Source organism: Bos indicus, chromosome X (genome assembly GCF_029378745.1).
Source record: "Bos indicus isolate NIAB-ARS_2022 breed Sahiwal x Tharparkar chromosome X, NIAB-ARS_B.indTharparkar_mat_pri_1.0, whole genome shotgun sequence".
In the NCBI taxonomy this organism is placed as follows: Eukaryota; Metazoa; Chordata; class Mammalia; order Artiodactyla; family Bovidae; genus Bos; species Bos indicus.
Window position 1 is genome coordinate 37767665 of NC_091789.1, and position 17560 is coordinate 37785224.

Sequence of the window (17560 nt, forward strand, 5' to 3'; positions counted from 1 at the left end):
GTGGCAGGATTTAATTTTATTAAAGTAACTTCTGATAGTTTTCCTAAGAAAAAGAAAAGAAAAAAAGAAATGGTCTTTTCAAACTTTGCCAACTAGAATTTAAATTGCTAAGTATGTTTTCAAAGTATAATGGCCATATCTATAACATTTAAAATATTCATACTCTTTGACTTTTTGGTCTTTCTTTTTAAAACCCTATTTCATAGAAATAACATATGTGTTGTTTATCCATTTATCTGTTGATGGACATTTGGGTTGTTTTGCAGCATTGTTATGGCAAAAGGAAACTGAGTTGGAAATAAAGAGATGTCTACGATTCTTTATTAATTGCAAAAAGCAAATGTCAGAATGGTCCAGTTTGATCAAATTTGTGTAAAATCAAACAGCAATAAATGTGTATATGTATATATTTTATAGAAATACATGTGGAAGAATATATAGCAAACTTCATATTTCTTTTCAGTATATTTATACTGTTTCACTAGTTTTAATGAAGAGGTGTTACTTTTGCTATTTGAAAGACAGAGAAAAATTTTAATTAAGAAAAGGAGGTGGGTGGAAGAAAGGAAGTTGTTGTTCAGTGGCTAAATCGTGTCCAACTCTTTGTGAACCCATGGACTGCAGTACACCAGGCTTCACTGTCCTTCATTATTTCCTGGAGTTTGCTCAAAGCATTGAGTGGATGATGCCATCCAACCATCTCATCCTCTGCCATCCCCTTCTCCTCCTGCCTTCAATCTTTCCCAGCATCAGGGTCTTTTCCAGTGAGTCAGCTCTTCCCATTAGGTGGCCAAAGTATTGGAGCTTCAGCCTCTGCATCAGTCCTTCCAATGTATATTCAGTGTTGATTCCTTTAGGACTGACTGGTTTGATCTATTTCCAGTCCAAGGGTCTTTCAAGAGTCTTCTCCATCACCACAGTTCAAAAGCGTCAATTCTTCGGTGCTCAGCCCTCTTTAGGGTCCAACTCTCACATTCATAGGTGACTACTGGAAAAACCATAGCTTTTACTATAGGTACCTTTGTTCACAAAGTGATGTCTCTGCTTTTTAACAGGCTGTCTAGATTTGTCATAGCTTTTCTTCCAAGGCTTCCCTAGTGGCTCAGGCGGTAAAGAATCCGCCTGCCAATGCAGGAGACCCGGGTTTGATCTCTGATTCGGGAAGATCCCCTGGAGAAGAGAATAGCAATCCACTCCAGTATTCTTGCCTGGAGAATTCCATGGACAGAGGAGCCTGGCGGATTACCACCCATGGGGTCGCAAAGAGTCTGACACGACTGAGCGAGTAACACTGTCTTCTTCCAAGGACCAAGCGTCTTTTAATTTCCTGGCTGCAGTCACCATAGCCTTTGATTTTGGAGCCCAAGAAAAAGTCTGTCACTGTTTCCATTTTCCCCCCATCCGTTTGCCGGGGAAGTGATGAGACTGGATGCCGTGCTCTTAGATTTTTGAATGCTGACTCTTAAGCCAGAAAAGCAGGGAACTAGCTTCTGCCCCCCCAACCCCCGCCCCCGGCCATTTCTATGTGCGCTGCTTTTACAGACAATGTGGTGCTGGGCGTCGCCTCTACCTGGAGGATTACAGTAAGCCTGTTGTCAGTGATGAGTCAGAGTGCGTGGTGCTGATGCTGCTGCCATTTCATCACCTCCGCGAGCGCAGCATCCATCCCTCGGTCCTCCCCGCGCCTGGGCCTACCTGGCCTGAGGCTCCCAGGCCAGCGATGCCCTCGTGGCTGATCTAGATCAGGACCGAGCCGCGCTCTCCGAGGCCCCGGCCTGGCGCCCCCATCTCGCCGCCTGAGGCCCGGGCCAAGGAGACCTGCCGAGCCTCGGCAATGGAGGCCATCTGGCTGTATCAGTTCCGGCTGATTGTCATCGGGGATTCCACGGTGGGCAAGTCGTGTCTGATCCGCCGCTTCACCGAGGGCCGCTTTGCCCAGGTTTCGGACCCGACGGTGGGGGTGGATTTCTTCTCCCGTCTGGTGGAGATCGAACCCGGAAAACGCATCAAGCTCCAGATCTGGGATACCGCGGGTCAAGAGAGGTTCAGGTGGGAGCGCAGACTCGGCCCGTGAGCAGTGGGAGGTCTTCTGGGTTTTCCCGATCCCCGGGGGAAGAGGACTTCCTGGTCCCGGTCGCCGCCCTTAGCGAAGGTAGCGAGGCTCTGAGAGTTTCTGCTCAAGCCCACCTTCAGCTAGCTGGGAATTCAGTAGAGGGAAAGATACATCCTGGCAGTCAATAATACATATTGCTCGTACCACAACTCCACCAACTTGCCCCCTTCGTGGTTAATCAACTCGCTGGAGTTGATCTCTGTCATTCATCAATTTCAGTCCCTATGCTACATTTCAAAAAATGTTCCCAGGTCATCCTAATGTAGGATGACAGATCTAGATAGGTGATGTAGAGATAAAGATATAGATAGAAACATAAATACTAGATAGAAATAGAGATGTATGTGATGATTGATTCTTTCTTGCAACTAGCACGCATGCAATGATCATTCACTCTCTGCCAGACACTGCACCTATCACTGGGGAAACAGCCTGAGGAACCTCCTGTAAGGGGATGCCATGTAAACAAAATAGACACAGGCATTGCCCTCCTAGAATGTCTCTGCTAGCATAGTGGAGGGGGAACTAGGTCAGTAATTACACAAAAGAGTGCCTTGTTCATATTTGTAGGCTCACCGCCTATGATAACATTTAGCACATAATGAGTGATAAATAAACAGGTGGAATTTTCTCTTCCAACACTTTGTTTCACTTGTAGCATGTATCACGTGTAATTATATGTATGGACACAGATGAGGGAAGGCTTACTGGAGACAATGACGCCTGATGAGTGTGAGGAAACTGCATGTATAAAGACAAAAGTCAGAGCAGTGTACGCAGAAAACTTTGAGCTACAGTCATGCAGAGCAGCCAAAACTCAATCAAGAGGCCTCAATAAATCATCATTTATCTAGTGAACAAGAATCAAACATAGAAGATATTGGTTAGCTGGTTGAAGAGGGGTGGGGAGAAAAGTTAGACTTGTCTCCACTTCCCCACTTCTGCAAACAAATATCCTTGTCCAGGTTCACTTTGAACTTGTGATTTCATGTTTCACATTATAACCGAAGAAAGGCATCTTTTGTGTTTGTCGCAATTTCTTTCTGTATGAACAGCCTTTTCATATCCACGGATTATTATTTATTGGATGATAGTGACTTCTAAGGGTTCTTTGTATATTAAGAATATTAATCCTTTTCTGTCATGGATGTTGTAAAGTGTTTTTTCAGTTTTTCATTTGTCTTTTAACTTTGTTTACATTAAGAAAATTTTTTGCTGTTTTGTTCTTACCATCATCTAGCTAGGACTCCAATTCCCTGGACAATGTTTGTTCTGTGGCCCCAACTGGGCCATTTGTCCTAAGGCTTAAGCTATCGAGTCCCTCATTGTTTATATTCTTCATCCAAGGAGAAAGAAAAACTAAAAATAGACATAGGTCAAGAAGCATGGTAGTCTAAGGAAAGTGACTGGATAAGCAAATAGTTCTACAATGTCTAAGATGCCCTGAGAAAAGTACCATAATGCACATTGAAAATGAAGCTCCTCAAATCAAGAAGCGAAAATATATGTGGTTTCTTCCATTTCAGAAGTAGAGAAAATGTATAATAGGTTTTAGAAACATTCTGATTACAATGCTTTAAATAAATCATACGATTTTAAGGGGAAGCTTTGTCTATTTAGGCAGTTTCTCCCACCTGGTGGCTCCTGAGTCAGCCTCTCTGAAGTGGGGCAGACAGACAATTGGCTCAAGGTCTTTGCAGACAATCCCTCTTTTTCCTATTCCCACATGGCCTGCAAAGTAAAAAAACAAAATCGTGTTCCCCTTCACAGAAGAGGTTGAAGACCTCTGGTGAAAATAAAAAGGTAACAGAGAAATACGGTAATGATAAATGGAGCACTTTTGTGATATATACTTGTATTTCCTGTCAACTATCATAAATTCATTTTTCTTTTTTAGAAAATCCTATGCCAACTATGATCATTTGTAATGAGCTCTCCAGGTGACAGAATACTTAATCCATTATTTCATTTGCCTCATGATAACCTGTTACTTAGATATCCCACTTAGCAGAAAAAGAAATCTCATTCAGCTCTTCAGTGGTGAGAATGGACAGGTTAACTATGGTTTGACCTAAGCTGAGGGAAAATGCCTGTATGCCCACGAGCATTCATTTCTAGAAGATACCATTTCAAAGCTTAGCTCAATTGAAAAGTTTAGCTCAATTGCAAATTCATGTATCGTTATTATGATGGAATGACGTTTGTATTCCTTTGTTACAAAGAGAAAAGCATTTTCACCGAAGGACTCTGTCGCTAACCAGAGACCACTCTTTGAGTTCACTGAAGTACAGGAGTTTGGGCTTGGCATTCAATCTTGACTTCTCTCTTGTGTTCTAGATCCATCACTCGTGCCTACTACAGGAACTCAGTAGGTGGTCTTCTCTTATTTGACATTACCAACCGCAGGTCTTTCCAGAATGTCCACGAGTGGTTAGAAGAGACCAAAGTACACGTCCAGCCCTACCAAATTGTATTCGTTCTCGTGGGTCACAAGTGTGACCTGGATACACAGAGGCAAGTGACTCGCCACGAGGCTGAGAAACTGGCTGCTGCGTATGGCATGAAGTACATTGAAACGTCAGCCCGAGACGCCATTAACGTAGAGAAGGCCTTCACAGACCTGACAAGAGACATATATGAGCTGGTGAAAAGGGGGGATATTACCATCCAGGAGGGCTGGGAAGGGGTGAAGAGTGGATTTGTCCCCAACGTGGTTCACTCTTCAGAAGAGGTAGTCAAATCAGAGAGAAGATGTTTGTGCTAGTTAGCCCTTGTGTCTCCAAAACCTGCTGTCCCACCTGGACTTCCAGCTGATCAAAATGATAGAATCATCATGCGACTCAAGAGAACTTAAACCTCTATATTGGATACCAAGTGAGCCTCTTCCCCAAGGGGCCCTCAGACAGGTGATTGGTAGGTGGGCGGGGGAACCTGGAACTGGAACTGGCCCTGTTTTGTGGCCCAAGCTGCGCACTGGCTGCTCTGTATGCCCTTTGTAGACTGTATGTCAAGAAGCTGAGGTCCAGGGAACCAGGCCCCCCAGGAAAGTACACCCACAGTCAGGACAACTATTTCTCGGTGTTGCATAGGTCACGATCATAATAAAATATGTAAAAGGGATAAAAGTATCACATCGGGAACAATGATCAAACCTACAAAAATGAGAGATATTGACCCAACCAATATGAATATCCTGCACTAAATGTATGTGTGGGGTTTGGTTAAAAGGTACCAATTAGCTCTCCACAGCTCATCTGTAAAATGAGGGGTATGGGCCAGTCTTTTCATAAGACCCTTTCAAGGCCTGGTGTTCTGATAAAAAAAAATGGTGTGAATGTCAAGAGGGAGTCAATTTATACACTGTTATTATCAATTCAAAAAAATGTACAGTCTTGTGCAAGAATAACCAGCACTGTGTAAGAAATTTTCCCATGCAAATTATCATGGAATTAGAAGAGAGAAATACTATTAATACCGATGTCATCCCCCTTTTGCCTCTGACCACACCTGGGATTTCACTGCTTTGGTGACTATGATCTGAACGTAAACATCTGCTTAGGAGGGGCTGTAACCCTTACAGACACATTATGGTTCACTGAATGACCTGTTTGATCATTGTAAGAGGCCATGAGGTTTTCTTCCCCAGTTTACAAAAAAATTAACTGAGAGGCAGAGGAGAGTCACTAGGCCAAAGTGAAGGTCTTCTGACTCCTGGTTTTTACTTCACTGCATCATCCTGCTGCCCAATGAATAAACTGTTATTGTTTACTTTGGAAGAGATATGACTGCAAATAAATATTCTCTACATGTTAGGATATGTTTCCTTATTGATTATAACTCAGCTCTAACCCTGAGGAAACCTGGGCATAAGTCAAAGGTAAAGCCCATTCAGGTATTATTGACAAGAGGATTTTACACAAGTGAATAATTGCACAGTGAACACATATTAGAACTATTTGGGTTATGTGTTCTTATCACTGAAATGCAGTGGATATATTATTGAAAGGAACTAAATACAGCAATGGGGAGTGGGGTGGGGGTAAATACTCACTTCACAATGACCTTGGCTCCTTGTTTGCCATATGCCTACACTGGGCTCCTATCTACCCTACAAAGTTAACTCTTAATTCTCAGGTGAACAGACAGCTAACTAGTTGCATCAGAAACTTGAAATGGTTGCCTTGCGGTTCCATTATCTTCTTTAAGAGAGGTGATGCTTTAAATGATTTTTTGATTGTAGCCAGTTCAGCTAGGCAAAAGCCATACTTTTTGTAGTAAAAAAACCAATTCTGATTAGAGTCAGGTTTCTCATTTCCATTGTGATACGAACGCCTAAGGATGGTAAATTGCTTTGAAATATGGTATTAAATTTCAGAATGGATGTAACTGAATCTGAAATTTGGAGGATTTACTTCAGCCAAAATAAAGCAGTAAAATCATGAAAATTATGGGAACAAACCACCTTAGACCTACCTGCAGCATCCACTACAAGTGACCCAATCATCATCTCTTCCTTGGTTTAGCGTGACCTAGCTTGGGTGGAGTAACTAAGTTGCCAGCTTTGTGGTTGTAGAAGACAAATAAAAGATAGTAAATTGGGCTAACACAAAGTTTCATCAACTGCTATACTTAATTATGTTTAGAAGATTCTGAAAGCAAGATTATCCAGTGGATAGATGAGAGTTGACTGGATTCTGTCAGTTCAAGAAAAAAAGGATAGAAACAAAACTCTCTACCATTTTCTTGACTTAAATACATCATATGTATATTTTTCTCATTCTTTGCATTTTTAGGCAGGTTTAAAAATACTCATCATAGATTCAGCAGAAGTGGCTGAGCTTAACTGCTTAAACAAATTCTAGAACTTTAAAACTCATTTTAGTAGAATTCAGTGCTGTTGTCACTGCAATAAGTGGGTTTTGGAAAAGGTGTGAAAAAGTCAGGTGTTAGTACAATATTAAGGGTAAAGCTCTAGAAGCTATTTTACTACATAGGTGAAGACAAGATAAACTAACTTGCAACAAAGACCACAACTGCATGTTGGATTAGATTGCCTCATATTCCAGAATAAAATGTACTGTGTACTTTTCCTCACTTTGTTGTGCACTGTAATGAAATGTGAAAAACTTTAGCTGTATGTGAATGAAAATATGCTTGTATTTAGTAAAATGGTTGATTATGTGACTGTAAGATTCCAAGTGTGTGTTGTAGCTATTTCCAGAGGAGTCTGTCCCTACAGTGTAGCAACTGCTACCAAGAACATCAGGTAGGTGGGACATACGCATAACAGTATTCACCAATATCTTAAAGCCAGAAAGTTACAGGATCATCAGGTTGAAAGTCACAGAGACCTCACTAATCCCTGGAAATGCCATATGACTTTTGCAAACATTTGTTCTGTGAAGCCTAAATATGAATCGTTGCAATTTTTAGTCAAGGGTTTTTTGTTTAAATTTAACTATTTTTGTTAAATAGCTCCTAAAAATTGGGGGGGGGTTGTTTTTTAATTGAAGTATAGTTGATTTACAATATTATACTCATTTCAGATTTATAAAATAGTGATTCAGTATTTTATAAACTATACTCCTTTTAAAGTTATTACAAAATATTGGCTATATTCCCTGTGCTGTACAATATACCCCTGTAGCTTACTTATTTTATACATAGTAGTTTGTCCCTCTTAATCCTCTACCCCTATCATGCCTCTTCTCTTTCTCCCTGCTAGGAACTACTGATTTGTTTTCTATATCCATGAGACTGCTTCTGTTTTGTTATATTCAGCAGTTTATTGTATTTTTTAGATTCCACATGCAGGTGATATATTTGTCTTTCTCTGTCTGACTTACTTCACTTTGGTATGATAATCTCTAGGTCCATCCATATTTCTGCAAATGGCACAATTTTGTTACTTTTTATGGCTGTGTAATATTCTACTATATATATATATATATCACATATCATATATATATGTGTGTGTATATATATATCACATCTTGTTTGTCTATTAATCTGTTGATGGCCACTTAGGTTGCTTCCATGGCTTGGGTATTGTACATAGTGCCACTGTGAACACTGGGGTGTGTGTATCTTTTAAAATTAGAGGTTTTATTTGCTTTAGATAGATGCCACATAGCTTATTACAATTGTTTTCCCTAGAAAGTCTTCTTTTCTCAAGGCTACATTGCTTCTATCTTTTCAAGTACTACTAAGATGTGCATTTTGTGTCAGGATCACTTGCAGTATGGAGCCCAGATTGCAACACAAGAGTTCCATACACTGCCTAGGGTTTATAGCACATATTTGGTGGAGGAGTAAAAAAAAAAAAAAAAATGGAAGCCCTTCCCAATAGCTCAGCAGTAAAGACTCCACCTGCAATGCAGGAGACACAGGTTCTATTTCTGGGTTGGGAAGATCCCCTGGAGAAGAGAATGGCAACCCACTCCAGTATTCTTGCTTGGAGAATCCCATGGACGGGGAGCCTGGCGTGCTACAGTCCATGGTGTCACAAAGAGTAGGACACAAATGAGCGACTGAACACACACATGAAAAAAAAGGGAAAATGTTTGATTCAGAGTCTGAGCATAAGCTTTATCACTTTTATAATCATGAGTGAATGAGGGAGGTAGGGAGGGCGGGGAGAAAGGAGGGAGGGAAGGACCAAAAATGCAATATCATTCAGTTACATGACTGTAAATATCACCTGTCAGCCAATGAGTCCTGAATTTCTATCTGCAGCTCATCTCTTTCTCCCTTGAAGTTTACACATTTAGAACCAACTGTGTAGCCAACGTCTCCATTTGAATGTCTATTAGGGTCATAAGTGTAACATGTCACACTGTCATTTGTTGCCACGGTTGTTGTGATCACTGATCTCCCTGCTTCCAGAGTCTATTCTCCACACAGCAGCCAGAAGGAGCCTGAAAAAACATTTATTATCAGCAATCAGCTGCTCGTAATGCCCCAGTGGTTATCCATTTTAGTCAGCTGAAAACCCAAAGTATTTCCAGTGGCCCTCAGAAAAACTTTTAAAAATGAAGTTCAACCCCTTTGCATCACCTGTGTGGCCTTGTTCATCAAACACCCCTGGCACATTCACACCTCAGGGTGTTTGTATTTGCCCTTCACTCAATCTTAGATTCTCTACCTTGAGATGTCTTCATGGATTTCTCCCTGACCTCCATCAAGTTCTGAAACCAACAGCTGCTGAAATCTGCAAGCAGCTTCCTGATCCTAGAGAAGATGTGGCTTGAGAAGTTGTTCCTGACAGTGCAACCTATGGTCTAACTCCTTAGTCTGCCCTGGGAAACCACAAGGTTTAGGGAAAGGGAACTTCAGTTCAGTTCAGTTCAGTTCAGTCACTCAGTCATGTCCAACTCTTTGTGAACCCATGGACAGCAGCACACCAGGCCTCCCTGTCCATCACCAACTCCTGGAGTCCACCCAAACTCATGTCCATTGACTCTGTGATGCCATCTAACCATCTCATCCTCTGTTGTCCCCTTCTCCTCCCGCCTTCAATCTTTCCCAGCATCAGTGTCTTTTCCAATGAGTCAGCTCTTCCCATCAGGTGGCCAAAGTATTGGAGCTTCAGTTTCAACATCAGTCCTTTCAATGAACACCCAGGACTGATCTCCTTTAGGATGGATTGGCTGGATCTCCTTGCAGTTCAAGGGACACTCAAGAGTCTTCTCCAACACGACAGTTCAAAAGCATCAGTTCTTCAGTGCTCAGCTTTCTTTATAGTCCAACTCTCACATCCATACATAACTAATGGAAAAACCATAGCCTTGACTAGACAGACCTTTGTTGGCAAAGTAATGGAACTTAGAAGGAGAGAATGGGAAACTTTGAGAGCACAGTTTCACATGAAGGAGTAGACAGTAGTATCCCCAAGCAGCAGTGGGTTCAGAAAGACAAGTCTGAAAATATATCCCTAGGATTTCAGGGAGCAGGAAGGTATGCACGACCTTTGCCAGTATAGTGCTGGTGGAGTGATTTCTGCCGACACCAAGCCTCTTAGTAAGTTGATGTTCTGAGTTCTGTTGGAGGCCCAATCTTTTATGATTTTAGTCACTGTCTTTGTATTGATGACTCCCAACTGAAGGATTCCAGCCCACTCTTGTGTGCACTATACCAATACAACCAACCTGCCTACTAAACACATCCACAAATTCCTCAAACTTGACATATCCAGTATGAAATCAATGGTAATCAAAACAAGCTCCTTCAACCCCAGACTTGCTTCTGTAAATGACACCACCATCTACCCCCTTGTTCAACACAGAAACTTAAAAGTTATTCTATTTCCTCACTTTCCCTCACTTCCCATATCAAATAGGTCATCAAGTCCTATCAATTCTTTCTCCAAAATATAGCCAACTCTGCCATTTTCTCTGCCCCTATTACTATCACCTTTGTCCAAACCACTATCGACTCTTTGCTGAACTATTTACTATCTTTCTAAGTGGTCTCCCTACTTCAGCTCTTATTCCCATGATACATTCTCAATATAACAGCCAGAATGATCTTTTCAAAAAGGAAATCACATCAAGTCATTCACCTGCTTGAAACCCACCAACAGTTTCTCATCACATTTAGAACAAAGTCCAGACAAACTTGACATTTCTTAATGTGGCTACAAGGCCATGCATGATCTGGCCTCTGGCTACAGCTCCAGTTGTAAGGTCCATGAAAGTAAGAACATTATTCATCTTGTTCACAGATATTTCTCTTATACAATGTGTACTATAGATATAGGTTTGAATCATGATTTCTTCTTGCCCAACTTCAATTCAGTAAGAAAGATATACCCACCTGAATGCAGAGTTCCAAAGAATAGCAAGGAAAGCCTTCCTAAGTGATCAGTATAAAGAAATAGAGGAAAAGAATAGAATGAGAAAGACTGGAGATCTCTTCAAGAAAATTAGAGATACCAAGGGAACATTTCATGCAAAGATGGGCTCAATAAAGGACAGAAATGGTATGGACCTAACAGAAGCAGAAGATATTAAGACGAGGTGGCAAGAATACACAGAAAAACTATACAAAAAAAGATTTTCATGACCCAGATAACCATGACGGTGAGATCACTCACCTAGAGTCAGACATCGTGGAATGTGAAGTAAAGTAGGCCTTAGGAAGCCTCACTATAAACAAAGCTAGTGGAGGTGATGGAATTCCAGCTGAGCTATTTTGAGTCCTAAAAGATGATGCTGTGAAAGTGCTGCACTCAATATGCCAGCAAATTTGGAAAACTCAGCAGTGGCTACAGGACTGGAAAAGGTTAGTTTTCATTCCAATCCCAGAGAAAGGCAGTGTCAATGAATGTTCAAACTATCACACAATCACACTCATTTCACATGCTAGCAAAGTAATGCTCAAAATCCTCCATGCCAGGCTTCAACAGTACATGAACTGAGGACCTTCAGATGTTCAAGCTGGATTTAGAAAAGACAGAGGAACCAGAGATCAAATTTCTAACATCCCTTGGATCATATAAAAAGCATGAAAATTCCATAAAACATCTACTTTTGCTTCATTGACTACACTAAAGCCTTTGACTGTGTGGATTCCAACATACTGTGGAAAATTCTTCAAGAGATGGGAATACCAGACCACCTGACCTGCCTCCTGAGAAACCTGCATGCTGGTCAAGAAACAACAGTTAGAACCAGACATGGAACAACAGACTGGTTCCAAATTGGGAAAGGAGTATGTCAAGGCTGTATATTGTCACTCTGCTTATTTAATTTATATGCAGAGTACATAATGTGAAATGCTGAAATGGATGAAGCACGAGCTGAAATCCAGATTTCCAGGAGACATATCAATAACCTCAGATATGCAGATGACACCACCCTTATGGCAGAAAGCAAAGAGGAACTAAAGAGCATCTTGATGAAGGTGAAAAGAGAGTGAAAAGGCTGGCTTAAAACTCAACATTCAAAAAGCAAAGATCATGGCATCCAGTCCTATGACTTCATGGCAAATACATGTGGAAACATTGGAAAGAGTGACATGTTTTATTTTCTTGGGCTCCAAAACCACTGTAGACGATGACTGCAGCCATGAAATTAAAAGACACTTGCTCCTTGGAAAAGCTATTGGAAGAAAAGAAAAGCTTGGAATGAAATCTAGGCAGTACATTAAAAAGAAGAGACATGACTTTGCTGACAGAGGTCTCTATAGTCAAAGCTATGGTTTTTCCAGTAGTCATGTATGGATTTGAGAGTTGGACCATAAAGAAAGCTGAGCCCTGAAGAATTGATGCTTTGAACTGTGGTGTTGGAGAAGACTCTTGAGAGTCCCTTGGACTGCAAGGAGATCAAACCAGTCCATCCTAAAGGAATAAGCCCTGAATATTCATTGGAAGGACAGATGCTGAAGCTGAAGCTCCAACACTTTGGCCACCTGATGCAAAGAACTGTCTCATTGGAAAAGATCCTGATGCTGGGAAAGATTGGAGGCAGGAGGAGAAGGGGACAACAGAGGATGAGATGGTTGGATGGCATCACGGACGTGAGTTTGAGCAAGCTCCGGGAGTTGTTGATGGACACGGAGGCCTGGCGTGCTGCAATTCATGGGGTCTCAGAGTCAGACCCGACTGAGTGACTGAACAACAACATAGCAGCACACAGACTGTCTAGATTAACACATGAATCCTTGTAGGTAAATTTTGGTAATTTATATTTCCTTTGAAACTTGTATCTTCCATCTAGAATTTCAAATGTATGGGCATACAGTTGAGCTTAGTATAATTTTAAAGTATCTGTATTTGTGGATAGAAACCTTTCATTTACAATGTTACATGTTTCTGTTTTTTATTATTCAGAGGCGTTATATTAGAGGTCTGCCTATTTTTATCAGTATTTCCAAAGAATCAGTTGAGTTCTTGGTTTTATGCTTTTTTACTTCTTCTGCATTGTGATGTATTAATTATTATGTTACCTACGTAAAAGGCCTTCCTTTTTCTGTGCTCCAGTCAGAATTCCCAACCAAGCCAACATGATTGAAGGCAGAAGGGGAGGTAAGAACAGAGTGTTAACTGCTGTACAAGTATAAAGCAGGGCTGTCTCTAGTAAACAGTGGCATCCATACTAGAGTTTATTTTTCTGGGCTCCAAAATCACTGCAGGCTGGGTGGCCGGCATGGGGCGAGGGCAGCTGGCGGCGTGCAGCGTGTGGATGAATGAGGTGTTGTTGGACTAGGCCGCGCCTCGCGAGAGCGGCCCACGCCTCACTCGATGCCCCCCAAAAAGGGAGGTGATGGAATTAAACCACCCCCAATCATTGGAAGATTTGGAACCTCCTTGAAAATTGGTATTGTTGGATTACCAAATGTTGGGAAATCTACCTTCTTCAATGTACTAACCAATAGTCAAGCTTCAGCAGAAAACTTCCCATTCTGCACTATTGATCCGAATGAGAGCAGAGTACCTGTGCCTGATGAAAGATTTGACTTTCTTTGCCAGTACCACAAACCAGCAAGCAAAATTCCTGCTTTTCTAAATGTAGTGGATATTGCTGGCCTTGTGAAAGGAGCTCACAATGGGCAAGGCCTGGGGAATGCCTTTTTATCTCATATTAGTGCCTGTGATGGAATCTTTCATTTAACACGTGCTTTTGAAGATGATGATATCACACATGTTGAAGGAAGTGTAGATCCTGTTCGAGATATAGAAATAATACATGAAGAGCTTCAGCTTAAAGATGAGGAAATGGTTGGGCCCATTATAGATAAACTAGAGAAAGTGGCTGTGAGAGGTGGAGATAAAAAACTAAAACCTGAATATGACATAATGTGCAAAGTCAAATCCTGGGTTATAGATCAAAAGAAACCTGTTCGATTCTATCATGATTGGAATGACAAAGAGATTGAAGTATTGAATAAACACTTATTTCTGACTTCAAAACCAATGGTCTACTTGGTTAATCTTTCCGAAAAAGACTACATTAGAAAGAAAAACAAATGGTTGATAAAAATTAAAGAGTGGGTGGACAAGTATGACCCAAGTGCCTTGGTCATTCCTTTTAGTGGGGCCTTGGAACTCAGGTTGCAAGAATTGAGTGCTGAGGAGAGACAGAAGTATCTGGAAGTGAACATGACACAAAGCGCTTTGCCAAAGATCATTAAGGCTGGGTTTGCAGCACTCCAACTAGAATACTTTTTCACTGCAGGCCCAGATGAAGTGCGTGCATGGACCATCAGGAAAGGGACGAAGGCTCCTCAAGCTGCAGGAAAGATTCACACAGATTTTGAAAAAGGATTCATTATGGCTGAAGTAATGAAATACGAAGATTTTAAAGAGGAAGGTTCTGAAAATGCAGTCAAGGCTGCTGGAAAGTACAGACAACAAGGCAGAAATTATATTGTTGAAGATGGAGATATTATCTTCTTCAAATTTAATACACCTCAGCAACCGAAGAAGAAATAAATTTTAATTATTGCTCAGATAAATGTACAACTTCCAAAAGGCATATACTTTTTTTTTTAAATTAAAATTTCTGAAAACTGAAAGGGCAGGTAAAGTTGGGGTGATGGGAATCTTCTACAAACAATTATTTTTATTTGTTTTAAAATTAAAATACTGTGTACCTCCAATGAGATGCAAGTTCACCAAATGTGAACAGCTTTGCTTTTCACGTGATTAAGACCCTACTCCAAATTGTAGAAGCTTTTCAGGAACCATATTACTCTCATGATACTTCATTAATCTCCATCATGTATGCCAAGCCTGACACATTTGACAGTGAGGACAATGTGGCTTGCTCCTTTTTGAATCTACAGATAATGCATGTTTTACAGTACTCCAGATGTCTACACTCAATAAAACATTTGACAAAACCAAAAAAAAAAAAAAAAAAATCACTGCAGATGGTGACTGCAGCCATGAAATTAAAAGACACTTACTCCTTGGAAGGAAAGTTATGACCAACCTAGACAGTATATTAAAAAGCAGAAACATTACTTTGCCAACAAAAGTCCATCTAGTCAAGGCTATGGTTTTTCGAGTATTCATGTATGGATGTAAGAGTTGGACTATAAAGAAAGCTGAGCCCTGAAGAATTGATGCTTTTGAACTGTGGTGTTGGAGAAGACTCTTGAGAGTCCCTTGGACTGCAAGGATATCCAACCAGTCCATCCTAAAGGACTGAATATTCATTGGAAGGACTGATGCTGAAGCTGAAACTCCAATACTTTGGCCACCTGATGTGAAGAACTGACTCATTGGAAAAGACCCTGATGCTGGGAAGGATTGAAGGCAGGAGGAGAAGGGGATGACAGAGGATGAGATGGTTGAATGGCATCACCAACTCAATGGACGTGAGTTTGGGTAAACTCCGGGAGTTGGTGATGGACAGGGAGGCCTGGCGTGCCACAGTCCATGGGGTTGCAAAGAGTTGAACATGACTAAGCGATTGCTGAATTGATACTAGAGTTAAGTACTCATGGCAAAATAAAGCAAGGAAGAGGGGTAAGGACACACATTTGTGTGTGTTGTGCAGGGGGCCAGTCCTTTCCAACGTGTGTATGGTGGCCTTAAGAAGCTCATTTAGGAAGTTATATTTGAGCAGAGACTTGAATTTAGAAGAGTTCAGGGGGAAGCTATGTAGATAACATCTGTATATCTGGACAAAATGGGGAAGGATTTTCCAGGAAGAAAGAATAGCAAGCAAGAAAAGTCCTGAAATAGAAGCAAAATGATTGTCCATTCCAGGAAGAGCAGAACCAGGCGTGCTAAAGCAGAAGGCCCACAGGGAAGGGTACGAGGTAGGCAAAGGGCCGGAGTGGAAGCCAGCTCATGTCAGTGAATTTAGATCATTGTCAGGATGCTGGCTTATGCCCTGAGCTCTGACCTCTTCACATGGTGGACCACAGAGAGACAAGCGTGGAAGCAGAGAGCCCACCTCAGAGGCTGTGGTGGTGATCCAGGCAACAAATGTTGGGACTTGGGCCAGGATTGTAGCTGAGGAGGTGATGAGTCAGTCACATTTTGGATACACCATGATGTTAAGAGTCAGGATTTACAGATGGATGAATAGGAAATCAGAGTATGTTGGAGTGTGGATAGACTTGAGTTGGAGGTGAGGCAAGGGAAGGAGTTAAGTTTTTGACACGTTGAGCTTGAGATGTCCATGAAGTTTGGCAGATGGAACTGTCAAGTAAGCAGCTGGATACAGGCGTCCAAAATTCTGAGCTCTCAAGGTCCAAGTTGGAGACCAAATTCTGAGGCTCACCAGGGCAGGAGTGTTTTCCAACACGAAATGAGTGAAGTCACTCAGTCGTGTCCAACTCTTTCGACCCCATGGACTGTAGCCCAGCAGTTTCCTCCATCCACGGACTTTTCTAGGCAAGAGTATTGGAGTGCGTTGCCATTTCCTTCTCCAGGGGATCTTCCCGAGCCAGGGATCGAACCCAGGTCCCCTGCATTGCAGGCAGATGCTTTCCTGGCTGAGCCACCAGGGAAGCCCTTGCAACACGAGGGTGAATGACAAACCAGAGGTCTAGGAGATAGAAGCGCTGGCACATGAATGTGAGAAGAAGCAGGCAGAGAGGTGAGAGGAAAACCAGGCAAGGACCCTAAAAAGCCAAGAGGGAATCTCAGGAGGAGAGAGCAATCTTCCATGTTAGCTGCATCTGACTGAGAACAGGAGAGAAACAGGAGAAACAACGGGGACCATGAGTACAAACACTTTCAGGACAATGCTTTCTGTGAAGGGCAGAGAAATGAGGATGGCAGCTTGAGGGGAAGAGAAGCCAGGAGAGAATTGTTTTTAAGATAAGAAAAATTCAGTGGACAAAGATAGAGGATGCAGGAGAGAGGGGCCCTGGTTGTGGAGAGGGCGGGTGAAGTGGAGAGAGGCCAGCTGCTCTGCTGTGGACCGTGACACGATGCCCATGCTCCTCTGACATTTCCAGAATCTGCAGGGCCATGCTCTGCCTCTGATGGGCTGATTTGTGTCCCCCCAGCAAGATATGTTGAGGTCACCACAGTGAATCTGACCTCGTTTGGAGACAGGGTCAGAAGCTGTCATTAGAGGGGTGGCCCCATGGATCCGTTGATGTCAGACTTCAGCCTCCAGAAAAAACTCGAAGACATTTCTGTTGTTTAAGACTTCCCTGGTGGCTCAGAAGGTAAAGCGTCTGCCTACAACACAGGAGACCTGGGTCCGATCCCTGAGTTGGGAAGATCTCCTGGAGAAGGAAATGGCCACCACCTCCATTCTTCTTGCCTGGAGAATCCCATGGACGGAGGAGCCTGGAGGGCTACAGTCCATGGGGTTGCAAAGAGTTGGACATGACTGAGCATCTTCACTTAACTTCTAGGCCATCAGAGGCCAAGAGTTACAAGGACGAGGGAACAAACAGGTTTGGTCACTGGCACTGGGGACAGAATGTGTGCACTACCCAGGCCAGAACCTGGCTGAGCAGATATGGCCCCTGCAC

The 17560-nt window shown here is 42.1% G+C and overlaps 1 protein-coding gene and 1 pseudogene across 1 annotated transcript; both read left to right on the top strand.

The window, feature by feature from the left end:
* Positions 1 to 1597: 1597 nt before the first annotated feature.
* Positions 1598 to 7303, top strand: RAB39B (RAB39B, member RAS oncogene family). The gene is made up of 2 exons (XM_070784844.1): positions 1598 to 2049; positions 4451 to 7303. The coding sequence occupies exons 1-2, from the start codon at positions 1835 to 1837 to the stop codon at positions 4875 to 4877; spliced, it is 642 nt and encodes a 213-aa protein (XP_070640945.1). The 5' UTR covers positions 1598 to 1834; the 3' UTR covers positions 4878 to 7303.
* Positions 7304 to 13333: 6030 nt separating this feature from the next.
* On the top strand, positions 13334 to 14981 carry LOC139181426 (obg-like ATPase 1 pseudogene; annotated as a pseudogene).
* Positions 14982 to 17560: the final 2579 nt, after the last annotated feature.

Coding starts and splice junctions, on each gene's coding strand:
- RAB39B (XM_070784844.1), top strand. CDS start 1,835: ATGGAGGCCATCTGGCTGTATCAGTTCCGGCTGATTGTCATCGGGGAT. Junction 2,050..4,450: donor GCGGGTCAAGAGAGGTTCAG/GTGGGAGCGCAG, acceptor CTTGTGTTCTAG/ATCCATCACTCGTGCCTACT.